This window comes from Silurus meridionalis, chromosome 22 (assembly GCF_014805685.1).
Source record: "Silurus meridionalis isolate SWU-2019-XX chromosome 22, ASM1480568v1, whole genome shotgun sequence".
Classification (NCBI taxonomy): Eukaryota; Metazoa; Chordata; class Actinopteri; order Siluriformes; family Siluridae; genus Silurus; species Silurus meridionalis.
Window position 1 is genome coordinate 15,476,451 of NC_060905.1, and position 20,293 is coordinate 15,496,743.

Sequence of the window (20,293 nt, forward strand, 5' to 3'; positions counted from 1 at the left end):
AGGAGGGTTTCCTGACTGCATTTGGTACACAGTGACACACAGGTGTAACTGATCACTTCACATTCCCCCTTCTAGCCAACCTGCAAGTGTGAATATAGGAAAAGATTATGGTAAAGGATTCGAGTTAAAAACAGCTCACTAGGACACACTAGAGCAAAGGTGAAGCAACATTTGACATTTTAATTACTTTAACAAACCTACAAAAATATTTAAAAAATTGGAATACGAACTAAAAAAAAAAAAAAAAAAATACACAAGCACATTATTCAGAATGTTAGTGTATTTATTTTGGGGCTTTGGATTTCATCTTGTTACAGTAAAGTAATAATACGCATACAGAATCATGGAGGTTTGGACAACTACACATTCGTTCTTTTTTTCTTTTCTTTTTTTTTACACTCTCGTTTTTATGAACGCCAAAACATCCAGCAGCTGGAATAAATACAATGGAGCTACTCATGTATACAGTATAAACTACACGTCACGAATTGCACGTCCTTTAACCGAGTGTTTTCGATTTTTTTTTCACCAAAAAAAAAACATACACAATGCAGCAAAAATTCAAAATGTCCTACTCTATTAATCAGCCGTATCCCTAGAATTATAGTATAAATAATAAAATCAGGATTTTTTTTTTTAAAGGTACAAGCGAAGAACATACAACTCATGTAACAGTGTTAAAGAAACAGATATTAAGACCAACCTTAAGCAGGTGAAAACGCTTCATTACTAGTTCTAAAATCTACTCATAGCGTATTTGAAATAGACCTACCTCTATAAATTGTGTGTTTCAGTTTCGAGCATATTTGCAGCTTCACAAAGTCATTCGTTTGCGATAGAATTGCCTGACGGATCCCTTTCATTTTTACGTCGATCTAACACCGATTCACCAAACCGATCCTGAAGCACACTCATAAGCAGTGTGAACATGAATTACTTACATTCACAAATAAAACAAAAATGCATAAAGGCAGCGAACAGTATGTCAGGATGGAATACTGTGAACTGATAACTGAAAAGCAGATTATCACTGCTGTTTTTCAGCTCTGGGTGCCATGCTGTCGTTTATCTTTTGGGTCGGTCAATATCATCGATAGCTGCGAGGAGCTTCTGTCTGGCCTTTTTGTTGATGTGGGAGCCAAGGCACACGTTCACCAAGTTGGCCAGCTGCTTCATGGAGTATTCCTGCTCAAACGCAATACAGAGTTTAAAACAACAACAAAAAAATACCCATAAATGCTAAATGGGAAAAAGAAAATGTGAAGGCAAACATACACTATATTGGCAAAAGTTTGCAGACACCTCAAATTCCATATTTAGTCCCAATTTGCTTTTATAATTCCCTCCACTCTTCTGGGAAGATGTTCCACTAGATATTTGTGTTCCTTAGCCACAAGGGTGTTGGTAAACCCAGCCATTATGGATGCACAAGCCAGTGCACTCTTAGTGCCGGTCCCAAGCCCGGGTAAATGGGGAGGGTTGCGTTGGGAAGGGCATCCAGCGTAAAACATGTGCCAAATTAAATATGTGGATCACAAATGAGAATTTCATACCGGATCGGTCGAGGCCCGGGTTAACAACGACCGCCACAGGTATCGTTAGCCGACATGGTACCGGTGGAAATTGGGCTACTGTTGGCCGAAGGAGGAGAAGGAGAGGAGGAAGGCGTCTACAGAGACAGCAGGGAAAGGAGCAGTGTAGGAGAGTGGAGGTTCGGGTTGGTACTTTAAATGTTGGTACTATGACGGGGACAGGAAAAGAGATAGCTGATATGATGGAGAGGAGAAAGGTAGATATGTTGTGTGTTCAGGAAACCAAGTGGAAAGGGAGTAAGGCCAGGAACATTGGGGGTGGGTTTAAACTGTTCTATCATGGTGTGGATGGAAAGAGAAATGGTGTAGGGGTGATTCTGAAGGAAGAGTACAGTAAGAGTGTAGTGGAGGTGAAGAGAGTTTCTGATAGGGTGATAATCGTGAAGGTGGAAGTTGAAGGGATGATGATTAATGTCATCAGTGCCTATGCTCCACAAGTTGGCTGTGAGATGGAGGAGAAGGAAAGATTCTGGAGTGAATTAGATGAAGTGGTAGATGGTGTACCTAGGAAAGAACGATTGGTGATTGGGGCAGACTTTAATGGGCATGTAGGTGAAGGAACAGAGGTGATGAGGAGGTGATGGGTAGGTATGGTTTTAAGGAGAGGAATGTGGAAGGGCAGATGGTGGTAGATTTTGCTAAAAGGATGGAAATGGCAGTGGTGAACACTTATTTTAAGAAGAAGGAGGATCATAGGGTGACGTATAAGAGTGGAGGAAGGTGCACACAGGTGGACTATGTGCTATGCAGGAGATGCAACCTGAAGGAGATTGGAGACTGTAAGGTGTTGGCAGGGGACAGTGTAGCTAGACAGCATCGGATGGTGGTCTGTAGGATGGTTTTGGAGGCGAAGAAGAGGAGGAGAGTGAGGACTGAAGAAGAATAAGATGGTGGAAACTGAAGGAGGAAGATTGTAGGGTGAGGTTCAGGAAGAGGTCAGACAGAGGCTCGGTGGTGGTGAAGAGGTGTTGGATGATTGGGCAACTACTGCAGGAGTGATGAGGAGGCAGCTAGAAAAGTACTTGGTGTGACATCTGGAAATAGAAAGCTAGACAAGGAGACGTGGTGGTGGAATGAGGAAGTGCAGGAGAGCATAAGGAGAAAGAGGTTGGCAAAACAGAAGTGGGATAGACAGAGTGATGAGAAAAGTAGGCAGGAGTACAAGGAGATGCGGCGGCAGGTAAAGAGGATGTGGCGAAAGCCAAGGAAAAGGCATATGAGGAGCTGTATGAGAGGTTGGACACTAAGGAAGGAGAAAAGGATTTATATTGGCCAGGCAGAGGGACCGAGCTGGGAAGGATGTACTGCAAGTTAGAGCAATAAAGGATGGAGAGGAAATGTGTTGACTAGTGAGGAGAGTGTGTTGAGAAGGTGGAGGGAGTATTTTGAGCAGCTGATGAATGAGGAAAATCAGAGAGAGAAGGTTGGATGATGTGGAGTTGGTGAAGCAGGATGTAGATAGGATTAGTAAGGAGGAAGTGAGAGCAGCGATTAAGAGGATGAAGAGTGGAAAGTCGGTTGGACCAGATGACATACCGGTAGAAGCGTGGAGATGTTTAGGAGAGATGGCAGTGGGGTTTTTAACCAGATTGTTTAACAAGATTCTGGAAGGTGGGAAGATGCCTGAGGAATGGAGAAGGAGTGTTCTGGTACCGATCTTTAAGCATAAGGGAGATGTGCAGACCTGCAGTAACTACAGGGGAATTATGTTGATCAGTCACACCATTAAGTTATGGGAAAGAGTAGTTGAAGCCAGGCTGAGGGAAGAGGTGACCATCTGTGAGCAACAGTATGGTTTCATGCCGAGGAAGAGCACCACAGATGCCTTATTTGCTTTGAGGATGTTGATGGAGAAGTATAGAGAAGGACAGAAGGAATTGCATTGTGTATTTGTGGATTTAGAAAGCGTCGACAGGGTGCCGAGAGAGGAGCTGTGGTACTGTATGAGGAAGTCTGGTGTGTCAGAGAAGTATGTGAGAGTGGTGCAGGACATGTATGAGGACAGTGTGACAGCAGTGAAGTGTGCAGTAGGAACGACAGACTGGTTCAGGGTGCGGGTTGGACTACATCAAGGATCGGCCCTGAGCCCTTTCCTGTTTGCAGTGGTGATGGACAGGTTGACGGACGAGGTCAGGCAGGAGTCTCCCTGGACTATGATGTTTGCGGATGATATTGTGATTTGTGGTGAGAGTAGTGAGCAGGTTGAGAAGAGCCTGGAGAGGTGGAGATATGCGCTGGAGAGAAGGGGAATGAAAGTCAGTAGTAGTAAGACAGAGTACGTGTGTGAATGAGAGGGAGGGCAGTGGAGTGGTGCGGTTGCAGGGAGAAGAGGTGGAGAAGGTGGAGGAGTTCAGGTACCTGGGGTCAACAGTGCTGTGGCGACCCCTAATGGGAGCAGCCGAAAGAAGAAGAAGAAGCCACAAGGGTGTTGGTAAAGTCAGGTACTGATGTAGGTGAGGTGAGGAGGCCTGGGGTGCAGTCAGTGTTCACATTTATCTCAAAGGTGTTCAGGGATGAGATCAGAGCTCTATAGCAGACCACTCAAGATCTTCCTCTCCAAACCATGTAAACCAGATCTTCAAGGAGCTTGCTTTGTGCACAGGGGTATTGCCATGCTGGAACAGGATTTGAATTCAAAATTCTGTTATTTAATTTTAATTATACAGTGGAACCCGGTTATGTCGATGGCCTAGGGGACGCCAAAAAGCGCCGAGATAACCGATGATCGAGATAAACAAAAACCAATATGGCGGCAATATATTAACGTGCTTGAAATTTGTTTATGTACATGATGTGCGTTATTGAATGAGAATGTACATGCACGTGTTTTTTTTCTTTTTTTACACAACAGCGATTTGTTTGATGGAGTCATGCTATAAAAATGTACATACATGTTTGTTAACTGTCAGGAAATCACCTGCCACGCCCCCTTCGGCGGCTGTCAAACCTCCACTTTCTCTGAAGCTCCCGGCTTCAATTGCGCACATTTAGCACTCATCACCAGCTCCTATTTAAACCCCTCCCTTCCACACTATCACCGTCCGTTATTGTTCGTATATGTTGGTTCACGGCGGTAGTTGTTATCGCGCATGCGTATCCCGGTACGTGCCTTCCCACTCAGACTCCGCACTCTCTCACCGGCTGCGCTTTTCTTCTCAAAGCGCATCCCGGATTCCCCCGATCCTGCCGTTGTTAATTAGATTCTTTTGCTGCTCATCCCACGTTCTCCCGTGTGCTGTTCAGCGCCGCGCTTCTACCAAGCGCACCTGTGGATTATATATACAGACTGCCTCTTTTCAGTTTGGCACTTAGTGGACCGCGCTCCCAGAGCGCACCACCGGAACATTCACTTTCAAGGCGAGTGTTTGTGTTTGGCTTTGCCCTGTGTTGCAATAAACTGTTTTGCTTTCACTTCAGCTTTCGCCTCCCGTTCATCGCATAACATTAACAACAAAAGGCATATGTGCACCAACTAACAGTAGAGATTTACCAATATACAATACAAACCACCGTCGATTCTCGATACAAACCTTTATTATATTCTCCAACATTATAAACACAAAGATCGCTTACAAAATCACTAAAAACATGCGGGGTGTAGTTCGTTTTTACAAAAAGCTAACCAGTGTCAACATTAAATTCTCGAGTCATTTCACTCTGACACACAGCTCTGAAAAATATCCTACACCTGTAGCATCTGTAAGGCTTGATTTTTCCGCCACTACCGCGAGTTCTTCTGGGACTGCACAGCGCTGATCGAGATAACCGACGTTAAGTGGCAAATTTGCCCCCCCTTGTGCTTGAGATATTAGGGTTCGGCGACATAAAAGAATCGACATAACCGATTAAAAAATGCTAAGACAAAGCGAGAATTTGGCGGTTCCACTTCAAAAACTTCGACTTAATAGGGTTGGTGAGTTAACCGAGGTCGAGATAAGTGGGTTCCACTGTATTATTTTATATTAATGCTTATTTATATACCGCATCCAAAGACGTCCTGTACAATTGTGTGCCTCCAGCTTTGTGGTAACATTTTCAAAAAAAAACATATGGCAGGAAATGTCAGGTGTCCGCAAACTTTTGGCAATACAGTGTACAGTGTAGTTATGAAACCAGTAGACTTTTGATTATTTTCACTTCTGTCAATCGCAGTGTTACGGACGGATTGAAATGATTTCTGTATTTCATGAATGTTTTTTCTTCCCAGTGCAGGCTTTCAGATAGCTATTTAGATGTATGAAAATATCTCCCTTCCCTATTGGTTTCGAAAGCTTTAAAAGGTCAAATTCACTGCAATTTCTTGTTTTGTTTATTTTCTTATTTTCTTACTTTTTTTAAATCAATCCTTGACTTCACCTTGAAGAGTTGAAGGGTTTTGTTATTACGGCATGATTTCATAGCGCAGTCAGACTGACAACCGATCGATCAATGCTGATGAGAATCCACACTGGCCATTTTGAAAAGCAAACACATACATCATACACTGCCGTCCTGCTATGTTTATTGCAAAGTCTGAAAAAAAACAAGAAGAAGAAGAAAGGACTTGCACTCACCCGGTGGTTCTTAATAAACTGCTCCATGTCGTTCTCAGTCAGATAGTAGGCTTTAATGTAGGTCTCAACAAACTCCTTATCGGGGATAGGTCTGAGGTCGGTGAGCTTCTCTAGCTTCATGAGGAACTGCTGGAAGTCTAGCTGCATCAGCGCTCGTCCTTCGTTACTGCACTTCTTCACATTAGCGTAGCTGGCAGATGAAAGAGCAGAGAACTGTGAGCTCTACACGTATGTACAGATTTGACCAGTCACTTTCATTTTTTACATAATCTCCAAAGTATGTCACACACACACATACGCGAGAGAGAGAGAACATGCTAAAAATAAAGTTCTATTTGTTATTCTTTAATGTTCTGAATACAAAAGATGTGACTGATTAAAAAAAAACTAAAATCATATCACTTCACATTTAAAAACAAAAAATAATAATTTAGCTGGAAAGAGGAAAACCCTTGAACAATACTTAAGCAGTTTTTATTATTGCATTATACTATTATTAGGAATATAATAAAACAAATAAGTATATAAGTGAGGAAGGAGTTAAATAAATAAAGAAATTGGTCTATGTGTGTGTGTGTGTATACATAAATACACACTAGGGGTGTTCAAGTCAAACCAGGACTTTTGTGTTTATCAAATAAAATAACATTTCCAAGAGTGGAAACGGCATTTTTTTACATAATCCCCTGCTACATTTATACACCAGTGTTTAGGAATGCCTGGAAAGATTTGGCATAGAAAGATTTGTCAGTCCATCTTAGGTCAGCCTGCTTCACCTTATCACCGGGGAACCCCATGATCGGGATCGTCACTGACGGACGCATCTTTGAAACGTTTACGCCATTCGAAAGTCTTACTGCAGCTGAGTAATTTAGTGCAGCTTCACCGCACTGTGCATCAAGTCTTCTGTAGATATCTGCGGGTTTTATGTCAACGTTCACAAGAAACTTCATTACCACATGCTGTTCTATGCACCCACTAACACTGTTGTCTGCCATCTTGATTTACGATCTCTGGACTGGCACTCGACATGTGCGCTCCCTATCAGTAATAGGACACACTAACCACTTACTACTGTGTGTAGTACCGCCAATCCTATCATATTGAACATAAACCCCATTGACTTCAAATGATTTTATATATCATATTTTTAGACCCACAACAATGTTAGGACCATTTTAAGAGCCAGTTTTACTTATGTTCTCAGGAGCAGTGAAAGCCTCATTAACCAGTAATACACGGATTGTTATTCAAAAGACAGAATGTTCACTTACATTTACGGCATTTGTCAGATGCCCTTATCCAGAGTGACTTACAGTTAAATTAGTTATACAGCTGAGGGTTAAGGGGCCTTGTTCAAGGGCCCAGCAGTAGCAGCTTGGTGGTACTGGGAGTTGAACCCATGACCTTCCGTTCAGAAGTCCAACATCTTATCCACTCTGCTACCACTTCCCTCTGGTAGCTCACTTGATCTTAGCCTGTCACTGAGCAGTTAATAACTCGTGTCTGAGCTTAAAAAGCAGCTGTGAATACTAATGTTGACCATCATCATAATGTCCAAAATACGGACCTAAAGGAAATTGCTAAATCAAAAGACACCCGACAATATATACGTTTATATGAACCATAAACAGTTAAGATGTGAACAATAACTGTATATGGGGGATTGGTTCCTTGCAATGTGGAAAGACTTTGAGGATACATTTGCATTAATTATGGACAAAATCTGCCCCTATTTCCATGAAGGGAGTTTATGACAAATGGTTAAACACAAGCCTTTACACAATAGGCAAACACACATGGCTAATCTCAATTGGGACCATGCATAGCAAAGTACTTAATCCCCATTCCCACAACTAAGCACCCATGGAAAGTTAAGGTCCTTGCTTAACGGCCCAAAAGTGGCAGTCCGGTACGGCCAGGACTTGAACTCACAACCGCCTAAATCAACGTAACAAGCCTATTTTCAAACTTCAGTACAAAATCTGAATATTAAATAAAAACTGAATTTCTTCCTTTTATTTCTTTTTCTCAATTCATCATTTAACCAAAAACAGTACCAGAACATTACAGTATTTAACCATTTTTCTTTGTTGCCACTTTTTATAAAACAATAAAATCTTTTTTTTTCTTCATCGCTGGACTGCTTTATAACCAACAGCAAGAACAAGAACATTTTGAACATTTTTAAAACCACACAAGATAAAGACAAAAAAGTTCTTGTTGGCAGTCGCATATTTCCAACATGGGAAACAGAAGAATGCATCCCCCAGAACAGAGTACTTCAGCCACTGTCGTGTGGGGCACCGAGAAGGATGAAACGAGTGGCAATCATTACCGATCACACGCTTTGTGCAATTAGCTAATATTGTAGATGAGCAGTAGTAGTAGCAGTAGTGGGAGCAGGGCTTGTGGAGAGTAAACTGAGTAAACTGTAGCCTCTGATGTGCTAGAACATCATCGCTAGAGACACATGCACACTTTATTAGAGACCTTTATTCAGGTAGCACTGGTCATTGCTTACCAATGTTCATTAGCTGTAGGCTGCAGCCCACCCAATCAGAAGTTAGAAATCATGCTATTTTTACATTTGGCTAAAAAAATCTAATCAAACTTTGATTTAGGGAGCAAGAAGCAAATAGCCCACTCCTGCCCACTGCTACCCCCAGCCCTGACTCTCCATAACTATATAAGTGTCACATTATCTATATACCTCTAACTAATTCTTGGATTGGACATCTACAGGGGTATAACTTTGCCTGTAATAAGGATAATGTACTTACTGAAGACAAATAACTAAAAGAACTGAATGAAACCAAGCACTTTTTTGTGAAATGCATTGTGTGCAAAGTGTTAGATGAAACTAAATGAATTTAGAACCAGAGCCATGCAATTATGCTTGCGCAAATCAGATTTGAGTTCAAGAAGCTTGAAGCAAAGTTTGGCCAGAGCATTCCTCCATAACAAACCACAGGAAGACACACACTGGGCTTCCAATGTGCATTTTTATGCTTTTCATTTCCTCAGGAAACTATGCAGTTCCTCCCCTCTCCTCTCCATGCTCTTTCATTGGACCTCAATCATCAGTTTTTGGGAAAAAAGTTATAAAAAAGTTATGTCTAAAAGTTGTTTACATGAGTCCAACCAAACAAAAACAGAAAAACTGTCCTGGTTTTATAAACACTGGTTTTCTTTTGTTCGAGTAAAATACACCTCGATCACCTGTAAATTACAGAGTGCCTGTATGGCACTGCTGAACCGAGACAGATGCTGAAGTCATTTTGACTTACATCTGTAAGAATCGCTTATTATTTAGCAGCATATCAACTTACTTGTGATAAGGGCTGTTGAATATCGCCAATGTAAATGGTATTTAGTTTAAGTTTGCCGTAAATCCATAAAATCTTTATTACTATATAAAACATAGCATTGAAAAAATGACAATATCAAAGGTACCTGAAATGAGAGACATAAGGGAGGAGAAACCCATGTGTAAGTCTTGAGCGGCCAGGTCGGCACCTGGTGTAGACAACTTGGTCATGCCCTGATTTAAACCAATCAGGGTTCCTACACATTTTTTATTTCAAAATTCCATAATTCCAGATTCAAGTATGCAGAATTCCCTAACACTTAAATATGCAGACATCCCTAAAGCCCATATTTAACATCTGAAATAATGATTTTAAATTCCAACTATAACATGAGTTACGTTACAATCCCTGATGAATCTCTGATTTTTCCATGTGTTTATTCGCACGATCGGGGGCGCTGTACTGTCATGGCTACTGCTGCTTCACAACGTAACAGATCCAGTCCTGCGCAGATCTTTGGGCAGCGCTGAGAGTCTGCTTTTGACTCCATGGAAAAAAACACCTTTTGGCTATGTCCTTACTAATATACCTTGGGCCTTCCATTCACACTAAGTGCGTTTTCAGTCAACGAAAATGTAGCTTTTTGGAAATGCCCTCCAAAGTGGAAAAATTAGACTAAACATGTACAATTCCCCTTGAAAAAAGAACCATCAAAAGGAGAGTCAAAACCTCGCATTTTTTGTTATTCGCGAGGGGTCATGGAACGTAACCCCCGCGAGTATCGAGGTTGCACTGTATAAATATTTTAGAAGTTTTTCATTTAATATTTAAAAAAAAAAAGGGGCAATAGTTTTAAAAAAACAAACTTTTTTTAATACTCAGGGTTCTTTGTACAATACTAATCCAGACCTGGAAATCACTTAAATCAAATTCCATATTTTTCCAAAATGGATAGAAACCATGAACTATAAAAGACATTTCATTAAGTACTAGAGCTTTTTTCGATACAAATTTCCAAAAGTAAACGTATCCATCAAAATATAGAGAAATGACAGGTGAATTTGCTGTCATTTATCCAGCACAATATATGTAGCATTAATAGAAAAAGGTTTGAGAATTGACACTTTTTCTGGTACAAGAAAAGGGCAAAGAAAAAGAAACTGGTAACTCGTTGGTCAAGATGCTGGACTTCTTATTGCAAAGGTCAAGAGCTCAATTCCCAGCACCACTAAGCTGCTACTGTTGAGCCCTTGAGCAATGCCCTTAACCCTCAACTTGTAAAAATGCATAAATGTAAGTCTGTAAAATATGTGTACACATGTAACTGAAGATCATACCATCCCCTTAATATCCACTGGGCATCGTGTGCTAACTCTACTTCCATGAATAGCAATTTTGCTATGTGCAGTTGATATCTATCGTCTGCACATGTCATCCTTCTTTCATATGCCAGTACGTATTATTACAGTTCTTCTTAGTTGCTTGGAGCATTCCTCAAAATTCTCAAAACTATTCGCCCACATCATGTAGTCACTTGTGCACATCAGAAAAGCTATTTCTAGTTGTCTAGTCTAGTGTGACTGCTTTGGTACTTTCATTTAATTGATTGTGTACAATTGTCTGCCGTTTTCTGCATTATCTAATGTTTTATGTCATGTCGATCATAATATATTATACTTGGTATGTACAGCACAGTAAAAGTGTGAATCCTGTCTGGTCTCTTGCATTTAATATTCCACATACAGTAATACGTACATTTGTGCTGTTGAAATCATAGACGCCATACAGAAAAACTGTCCATTTTAAATTGTAATCCAAACCCAGGTTTACATTAGGAAATACTGAAATCCCTTGCTGCACACTATTATTCACATTAATACTGATTATAAATATTCACTTCTATTTGCATTGCTTGACCTAGTGGAACTCTAACTGGACTGGACTCTGGACTGGACTGGAGTCACTTTATTCTGTACTTCTGCCATACATATCCATCCATCCCTTCTGCTAATTCATCTATGTATATACATCTATATACGTTTTTGCTAGAGTATATATATATATATATTATTCATAGTTATACTTATATTTAGATTATATTTTAATATAATTTTATACTATTTTATTTATTTTTTCATTACACAACACTTTTTTTTATCTTTATATTGTATTTCTTTCATGTTTGGACAGTTGGACAGTCGTAAAAATCATTTCACTATATGTCATACTCTGTATGAATGTGTAGGTGAGAAATCAATTCGAAACCATGCGCCATCATCACTGTCAAACATTTTGACCTTCTCATTTGTAAACAATGACACAACAGTGTCATTCTGATGGCAATAAGATGTTCATTGACACAAACACTTACTTTTGACAGATAAACAAAGGATTCTGAGAAAAAGTACAGGCTTCGGCATAGAAATTAAAATAAAAAAAAGATACAAAAATTCCAATGTGTGGTGCTGTTTGTACAAATTGTTTTGAGAAATGCACTTACTGGTTTGCAAATATTAAGAATGGTTTGAGAAACACTCCAAAGCAACTGAGAAAAACGTAAATATACTTAGGACTATATAATTAATCCGGGGTGTATGTTACTTTGATTTCTGCATGCTTACATTTATACAGACTCCAAAAAAAGAAATGGATTTTCTCATGAATACCAAATATGTTGTGTAAACGCTTATACAAATTTACATATAAATCAGTTCATATGCTGCTTGACAAATGCAGCCGACTTTTCGGTACACATCAATAACATGGAAGTAATTGATGCGGAAAATGCATTACTCTGATCCTTATTCTTTCTGTTCAGTTTCTTGACAACCTACAATCCTGAGCAATTTACATTTAGATTTTAATGGAAACGTTGTGACCCAACCTGCTGTATGTTTAACTTACAGAATAGAAGTGGTCTTTTCTGTACTGAGTCAAGTCAAGTTCATTTCTATAGCGCTTTTCACAACAGACATTGTCTCAAAGCAGCTTTACAGAATGTAACAGTTAAGGTGAATGGTGTGTATTTATCCCTGATGAGCAGCCATGGAGACTGTGGCAAGGAAAAACTCCCTTAGATGTTACGAGGAAGAAACCTTTAGAGGAACCAGACTCAAAACGGGAACCCATCCTCATTTGGGTGACATTAAGAGTGTGATCATAAATCTTTAAACAGCAACCTACAGTACTGAGCACTCTGAGGCTCAGAAACCTGGCTGTGGATATATGGACCAGACATCTCAAGGAAGTGAGGAGGAAAGGATAGAAGTGTAAAGAAGTCTGACAGGACTGAGGAGTATGTAGATTCCTATTACCCTGCTCACATAGCCACTCCCTAGGCTTAGGGGGGAAAAAGGGAGTTTGAACTTTTGACAAGCAGATGTTTAAACAACTGGATGACAAAAATGTCCAAAGATATCGCTAAAAAAAAAAAGTAGCTGTCTGGGAGAAAAGGGGAATTGCTGTTTTTTATTCGTCACTGCAACTCAGTGGAGGCAGACAACACCTGAACAAACACTGGCAAAAAAAAAAATAAAAAATAAGCCCAAAGTATAAGCCTCATACCTTCTCCTAGATACACAGTGACACCAGATAAGAGAAAGCTGAATCGAAATCTTGATGGATGCAGCAGTGAAAACCTCCATCACTCAAAGCCAGCTTTCTAGAAATATATTTATATTATTGGGGGAAATTGTAAATGCTGCCTCAAACCCACTTATTTACAAATTAGGCATACTGTAGCCGAAAAGTCTCTTCTTTATATAGAGATATTTTCCCATATACAAATATACATAAACACCATAAACAGCCAACCAGACAACCAATCATTTTATCACTAGCCTTTCTGTGTTCGATCTTTTGAGGGAAATATATAAAAAAATATTAGCCTGTTGTGTTACCCCTCTCTCTCTCTCTCTCTCTCTCTCCTCTCTCTCTCTCTCTCTCTCTTTCTCCCTCACTCACTCACTCCAGTCAATCACACATACATTACCAATCACAATTTATAAACTTAAGTATGCATAGGAGGGCAGCGGTGGACAGCAACGAAGTCAATGTAATTTTTTTTTTTTTTTTTTTATGTATCTGTACTTTACTGAAGTTTTTCCATTTGGAGAGACTTTAACTTTACTACATTTCAAAGTCAAATATCGTACTTTTTACTTTCTATTTAAGAGAGGATAAAAACTCAGTGGATTAAAGCTGGTCAAACACGCAGCGAGCCACCAATCGGGGTCGAGCGCGCGCTCTGTTTTGAGCTGGTTATGATTGGCGCTTCATGTATCTACTTATCACCAACATTCAGTTAAGCATCAGTTCAACATCAGGCAGAACATTTTCAGAGGAATAAATGATAATAGAAACTACTGAAGTAGTTGAAAAACAAAGGTTTTGGGATCATGATCATTTTAATAGATATTAAATTGTGTTTGACTTTAATATCATTCTATTAAAAGATCAGTGTGCTGAGAGTAAAAAACTCTTTTTACCTGACCTGAGTTGAATAAGTAAAGAGTCTTTTGACAGAAATGATAATAGGAACATTATAGCCATAATAAATCATAGTACTTTAGACATTTAAAAGCAAAAAATGGAGTTTAAACAGAGCACTTTTGTTTTTGAGTGTATCTCTACTTTTGACTTTGTCCGCTACTGTTGAAGGATAGACGGCGCTTTCCTCTAAGAGTCATTTATGTCTTCACACAAACTGAGTATACGTCATACAAGTCTTGCGTTACTATAGTCAACAATTCAGCAGTTAGAATGAGAGCATTGACATACAGCCAAAACTACTGACAAAACTGATCTGACAAATCAAAATGAAAGCTCTAACATTATTACGATGCTATAAAAGTCTCAGTGATTGCATCATTGGTCTAGATGCTCAGGGCAGATGTGACCACTCACCCTTCAACTAGTGTTCGGTTAGCCAGACGGATACAGTGCTCCCAGAGGACATTCGAAACAGGAAGGGGGATCCGCACTTGTTTGGAAACGTCACCCAGCCGTTTGTTGAACTCCTCGAATTCCTATAACATAGAAACAGAATGTTCAGACGACTGCTGCAACATTTATCCACAGTTTAACAACTTCCATCTGTGCTCGTGTGGTTTGGAACTTGTTGATTTTTTCTTTTCGTTTTTTAATGATGATGCACTGATGTGTTATATCGAGTCAGCAAAAGAAGCCAATTCGATGACTTTGCTATTTCCTACACAAAATGAAATCCTCCTCCGAGTCTGTAAAAGCATGTCCTCTTCATTTCAGTTGTAAGGTTTAGCCATACCAAGCAAGCAGTTTCCTCTATAACGCAGTAAAGCTTTAGGGCAGACCCATCACTCATTTGATTCAGCTTCAGTTTCATTTCAAAAACTGTTTCTTATTATATAAACTAATATCATGGATGTTTTAAAGCTATAAATTTAAAAGTAAAAACATAACTAAGGTGCCTGTGACCAATCAGTGTGCTCGTGGAGATTTGTGACTATTCAGCTACACGGGTGCTGGTAAAGTCAGTAAAGTCAGGTACTGATGTAGGTGAGGAGGCCTGAGGTGTAGTCAGTTCACATTCATCCCAAAGGTGTTCAAATAGGGTTGATGTCAGAGCTCTGTAGTAGAAGATCTTCCACTATAACCATGTAAACCATGGAGTTGGATTTGTGCCTCCTATACAGTTGTGTGCCTCAACTTTGCAGTACCAGTTTAGGGACTAACCACACACGTCTGAAATATCCAAATGTCCCAATACTTAGAATTTATCTGCCTTTCTATTACTTTGTTAGTCTGTCTGTCTGTTTGTCTGTCTGTAATAATTATAATGACAGACATATTTTTCCGAAAATTCCGAGTCAAAAACAATGGCTTTGTTTCCCACAAAACAGTTGAGTGCCCCTGCCTTAAAGGATATCAGGAAGTAAAACATCTTGTCTTTCTCCAGTAGACCCAAATGTACTTTCTAAATGATGATGATAATGATGATGATGATTATAGATTCCATCCCATTATTCAGTTACAATCTTTGGTACAGTTCTACAGGATAATAAAAAAAAAATGTAAATGCTGATAGAAACAGAAAACGATGATGCATTGAATCTCCAGAAAAATGAAGCAAAAACAACAACATTATTTTTTGAACTTATAATTTTCAGAAAATAATCCAGCAAGGTTGTGTACATTGTTAAGTATTTGCACTGCCATTGTTAGACAAGAAACAAACTCGGTGATTAAGCTGAATAACCCTGGTGCCTTGCCAGCTTTTATGATCTGAAATCTAGTCAGGAAATAAGAGAGTATTATGGAAGACAGACTTCAATATAATACTTGCTGTTATTAGCTTGGTGAGCTCCGCAAGTTTTGTCTCCATTGTTAAAACACAACAAAACCAGTTCCATAACCTAATAAAACAAAGCTCATCCCAGCAGGAACATATGGTAGTTAAGTAGTAATTATACTAGAGACATCGAACATTGTAGCCTGCACCACTTAGAACTGTGGTTCCAACCCATCTAGCAACAGTGAAACATTGATATCACGCTTTCTCCATTAAATGTCTTTTATCTGCATGATTCTACGTATTGTGTTGTTGCCACATTACCGGCTGATTAGATAACAGTCAGTAAGCAGATGTACAGGTGTTCCTATTACAGTAGACAGTAAGTCGGGGAGTTAGATGCCATAACCCGCAAATAAGCTTTATATTCATTAATCAAACTCCATCTGTTTTATGTAGATTTCTCCAATAATACATTATAACCAATACGCAAATGATCTCTGGCATGCTGATGAAAGAAAAAAAAAGAATCCAGATGAATGAGTTATTATACATACTATATATTCCATAGAGATGCTTCTATTTACCTTTTTGAAATCCTTCCAAATTATTGCCAATTCAGTTATTTAGCATCTGTCACATAACTGATATCCATGACCTTTAAATCTGGATGAACTTCAGAGACACAGAAAATCGTGGCCAGAAAGAAAAACGATAAAAAAAAATTAAAAAAAACTGCAGACAGAATCTTCACCTCAGATACAATTTCCTTTTAGATTTTTTTATTTCTACGCATTTGAACTCATTGTAATGAGTAAATTTACTCGATGCTCTCTTCCTAACATTGTAAAAAGGTTAGTAGCAGGAAGAAGAGCTTAAAGATCGCCATTAGTACTTGATGTGCTACATGGATCATGGTGTGCCTTTAAAAAAAAAAAAAAAACAGAAAGAGGGTAAAGGAGGACAGATCAGTCAGATGCTCCAATTTATTTTAGCCAAGCAAATAGTTTTCATATAATTCATAAAGTTGATTTATGTGGGGGTCCAATTTGAGCAGATGCTGTACTTGTCCTTTTAGGTCAAATCTATTTATGCTGAAATGTACTGCAGTGGACATTTGGATTCATAAATATTTGATTTCTACATCTTTTGTGCAGTAAAACAAGTAGAAAGATGTATTCAGCAGTCAGTATCCTACTTTAAAAAAAGCACATGCAAACAATATTCATTTAATAGATAAATACATGTGAAAGACTGGAACTTCATCAGTCATGTGGTGAATTTGTAATAATTTCTACCACTGATTGTTTTTTTTGTTATTGAAATATTTTCCTTTTCCACCTGAGGTAAAAGTCACTCACAGGGACTTCATTGTTGTTTCCTGATTTCCTAATCTCTGTTCATGTTAACATTTTTGGGAAAATAATCTGTGATGAAATCATTTAGTTCAGTCTTTGTTGACAAAATGTCTTCGAAATACTTTAGGAGGTCATTTACAACAATTTAAATCTTTGCCCTCGATCATCTGTATTGTATAACAAAGCGGGTGCATTATAGATACAATTTTGGCATTATTATTATTATAAAACTATCTGAATTATATATGACTTGTGATAGAAGGGACAGCGCATGTAGGACGTTTTGGAGACAAGGTGAGGGAGGTGTGATTGAGATGGTTTGGACATGTGCAGAGGAGGGACATGGGGTATATCAGTAGGAAAATGCTGAGGATGGAGACACCAGGAAGGAGGAAAAGAGGAAGACCAAAGAGGAGGTGTATGGATGTGGTGAAGGAAGACATGCAGGTAGTTGTTTTGATAGAGGGAGATGTAGAGGACAATGGAATATGAAAACAGATGATCCACTGTGCCGACCCCTAATGGAAGAAACCAAAAGAAGAAGAAGAAGAATCTGAATTAAATAGGCTTAATGACTGATGTTTGTAGAAAGAGAGACAAGTAAAGGTCACGGCCAACCAAAATAAAAAAACCTTTAAATATTATTTTTAAGTGTTTTCTTTATGTGGAGACTTTAAAGCACGTTAGTAACAGGAAAACTTACATTTGTTCAGGGGTGTGGGCCAGAATTCAAAAGACATCCAACATGCATTTGCAGACAAAACAAAAATCAAGACTCAACATATAACAACCTAAGTATAAACAGCTCCAAATTTGAAATCTGTTTCTATTATAGTCATCTGCTTTACTGCATCATAGAGTTTACTGTCTTATGTAGAGACAATGAAATTCTTTCTCTGTGAATGCTGCCAGCAGCCTTTGACATAAATTATACAGACATAAAGAGGAAAAACATTACATACTATAGTGCAAATGCAAGAAACAGACGTTTGTGCATTTGTAACGTGTACAGTGTGCAATGTTAAGATGGAAGTCCTGCTGATGTAGATTGGGCCCATGTTTTTATTCACGTTTGTATAAGGGTGTATGTATGTGTGCAAAATATATATATAGTAGAGATAGTCTGTGGTCTATTTGCGAATTATTAAAAAGAACAATTACTTTAATTAAATCCTTCCAGCCTCTTGCGTTCAGTGTTAATAAATAAATAAAAAACACTCAAAGAGCCTGTCTAATCTCATTGGGTAGAGAATTCCAAAGTTTTGGTGCGCAGGAAGAAGCCTGGCCACCCATCGAATGTAAACGGATAGGAGGAACAACTAAAAAGACCAGAATCAGAGGAGAAAAGAGCACGCCTTATAGTGTAGACAGTTAAAAGTTGTGATAAGTAAAGAGAAGCCTTACCGTGTAGAAACTTGTAGTTCATCAGAAAAAAAAAAAAAATCAATTGGAAACCTAACAAGGAGTCAATGCAAAGACTCCAAACCGACAGAAAAACGCTCACCAGACCTGGTCTTTGTGAAAATCCTAGCAGCTGCATTTTGAACAACCTGCAATTTGTAGTAGAAGTAGATTTTAAAACCCCAACAAGCAAACATGAAAGTAAACGATGGGTAAAAACAAACTAAAGTATTAATCTATTTTTCTGCAACCAGAAAAGATGATAACGGGGCGTAATCTTGACGAGTTTTTAACTGTATTCTGAACGTGACAGTTGAATGTTAATTTTGAGCAAAAAATAACCCCTAAATGTATTTGTTTCTTTGACTCAAACTCCAAAACAGAGGCTTCTACTTTTAAGGTTTGAAGAGCAACAGATTTACTGTCCTCTGAAAATAAATCAACATACAGTCATTATTGTCAAAATAACCGGCAACAAAACTTAGGAACCCGCCAAGTAAACGTCACAACTGTGTCCAATTGTCAATATTTTGTGTGTGCACCATTGTTGGTAGGAAAATGCTGAGGATTGAGCCACCAGGAAAGAGGAAAAGAGCGAGACAAAGGAGGAGGTTTTTAGATGTGATGAGGTAGACATGCAGGTAGTTGGTTTGAAAGAGGCAGATGTAGAGGACACGAGGGTATGAAGACGAATGATCTGCTGTGGCGACATGAGGGAAGCCGAAAGAAGTCTTGAAACTTAAGACAGAAAGATCTTAAGACAGAAAGATCTTAAGATCTTTCAGTCATTACACGATTGTGATAATTCATAGTAAGTGTATCACAAATAATTACAGGAAATCGGGTTTCTACTGGGTTAAACCTAACCTTTAACCGAGCGGCTGTAACCTGTCCATGACCCTTCTGCTTATATCTGAAAATAGAGACATGGAGTCTGGCTGGGAGAAAGTAAGACAATGTACTCATCAGCTCACATAAAAGCCCATTCAGCACCACACAACACATTACCTTTAAAAGGACATCCACATAGACGTTGTGCTGTGACATTATCTCTTTAATGTCCCATTTCACTCCCGCCATCAGCAGCAGCATCTGCTCATAATCAATGGCTTTAGCTGCCACTATCCAGTAAGTGGGCTTGCGTAGCTCGCTGGCTGTGGACACCGTCTGCAAGAGAGCACAGGATTTAGAACTACATTTCCAAATAAGTCATGCACAAATACTAAGACAGAAGCAGCACAATTCTTCCTGGAAAAATCAGCTGTGAATGTGAAATTTTATGCGACTTTTATGTTGAAAGTGCAAACTGAACTGTTCATTTCAGAGGTCCAAAGCATGGTGTAATTATAAAGTGGGTGGTGATCAATCAGTTCTTGACAGAATCTTGGACATTTTAACTTTCCTTAATTATTCTGTACTTCTGGATTACAGACTGTTGAGGTTAGTGATTTACACGTGGGGGTTTTGAAGGCTTAATAATGACACCTTTTGCGAATATTTCAATAAAAAGGAAGCAAAGGTCCAAGGTTGACATTTGTAAAAAAAAAAACATTCTGTAAATACCAATGGTGGGCGTTCAGGGCCAGCAAAGCCTTCTCTCTTCTTCGTTTCATATTACATTTATATATGTAGCACGTGTATGTTAGATTCTTTGTCCGATCAGATTTCAGCCTCTATGTGCTGCCATGTCTATCTAATCTGCCCAGGGCCTTCACAATCAGTAGTGCTGTCCTTTTTACCCTAGTCACTATTAGAAATGGGTCTGGGCAGATTTCAAATTCGCCTCACAGCTAGCTGGCCCAGAATAACG

At 39.0% G+C, this 20,293-nt stretch overlaps 1 protein-coding gene across 3 annotated transcripts in view; it reads right to left on the bottom strand.

The window, feature by feature from the left end:
- Positions 1-265: 265 nt before the first annotated feature.
- Positions 266-20,293, bottom strand: part of vps50 (VPS50 EARP/GARPII complex subunit) — a 189,661-nt gene continuing 169,633 nt past the window's right edge. For all 3 annotated transcript variants that reach the window (XM_046834965.1, XM_046834968.1, XM_046834967.1), the window contains 4 exons: positions 19,492-19,650; positions 14,362-14,483; positions 6,146-6,335; positions 266-1,185 (listed from right to left, as the gene is read on the bottom strand). In XM_046834965.1, coding sequence (XP_046690921.1) covers positions 1,066-1,185; positions 6,146-6,335; positions 14,362-14,483; positions 19,492-19,650 — 591 coding nt within the window. In that variant the 3' untranslated portion in view covers positions 266-1,065. The remainder of the gene's footprint in view (positions 1,186-6,145; positions 6,336-14,361; positions 14,484-19,491; positions 19,651-20,293) is intronic.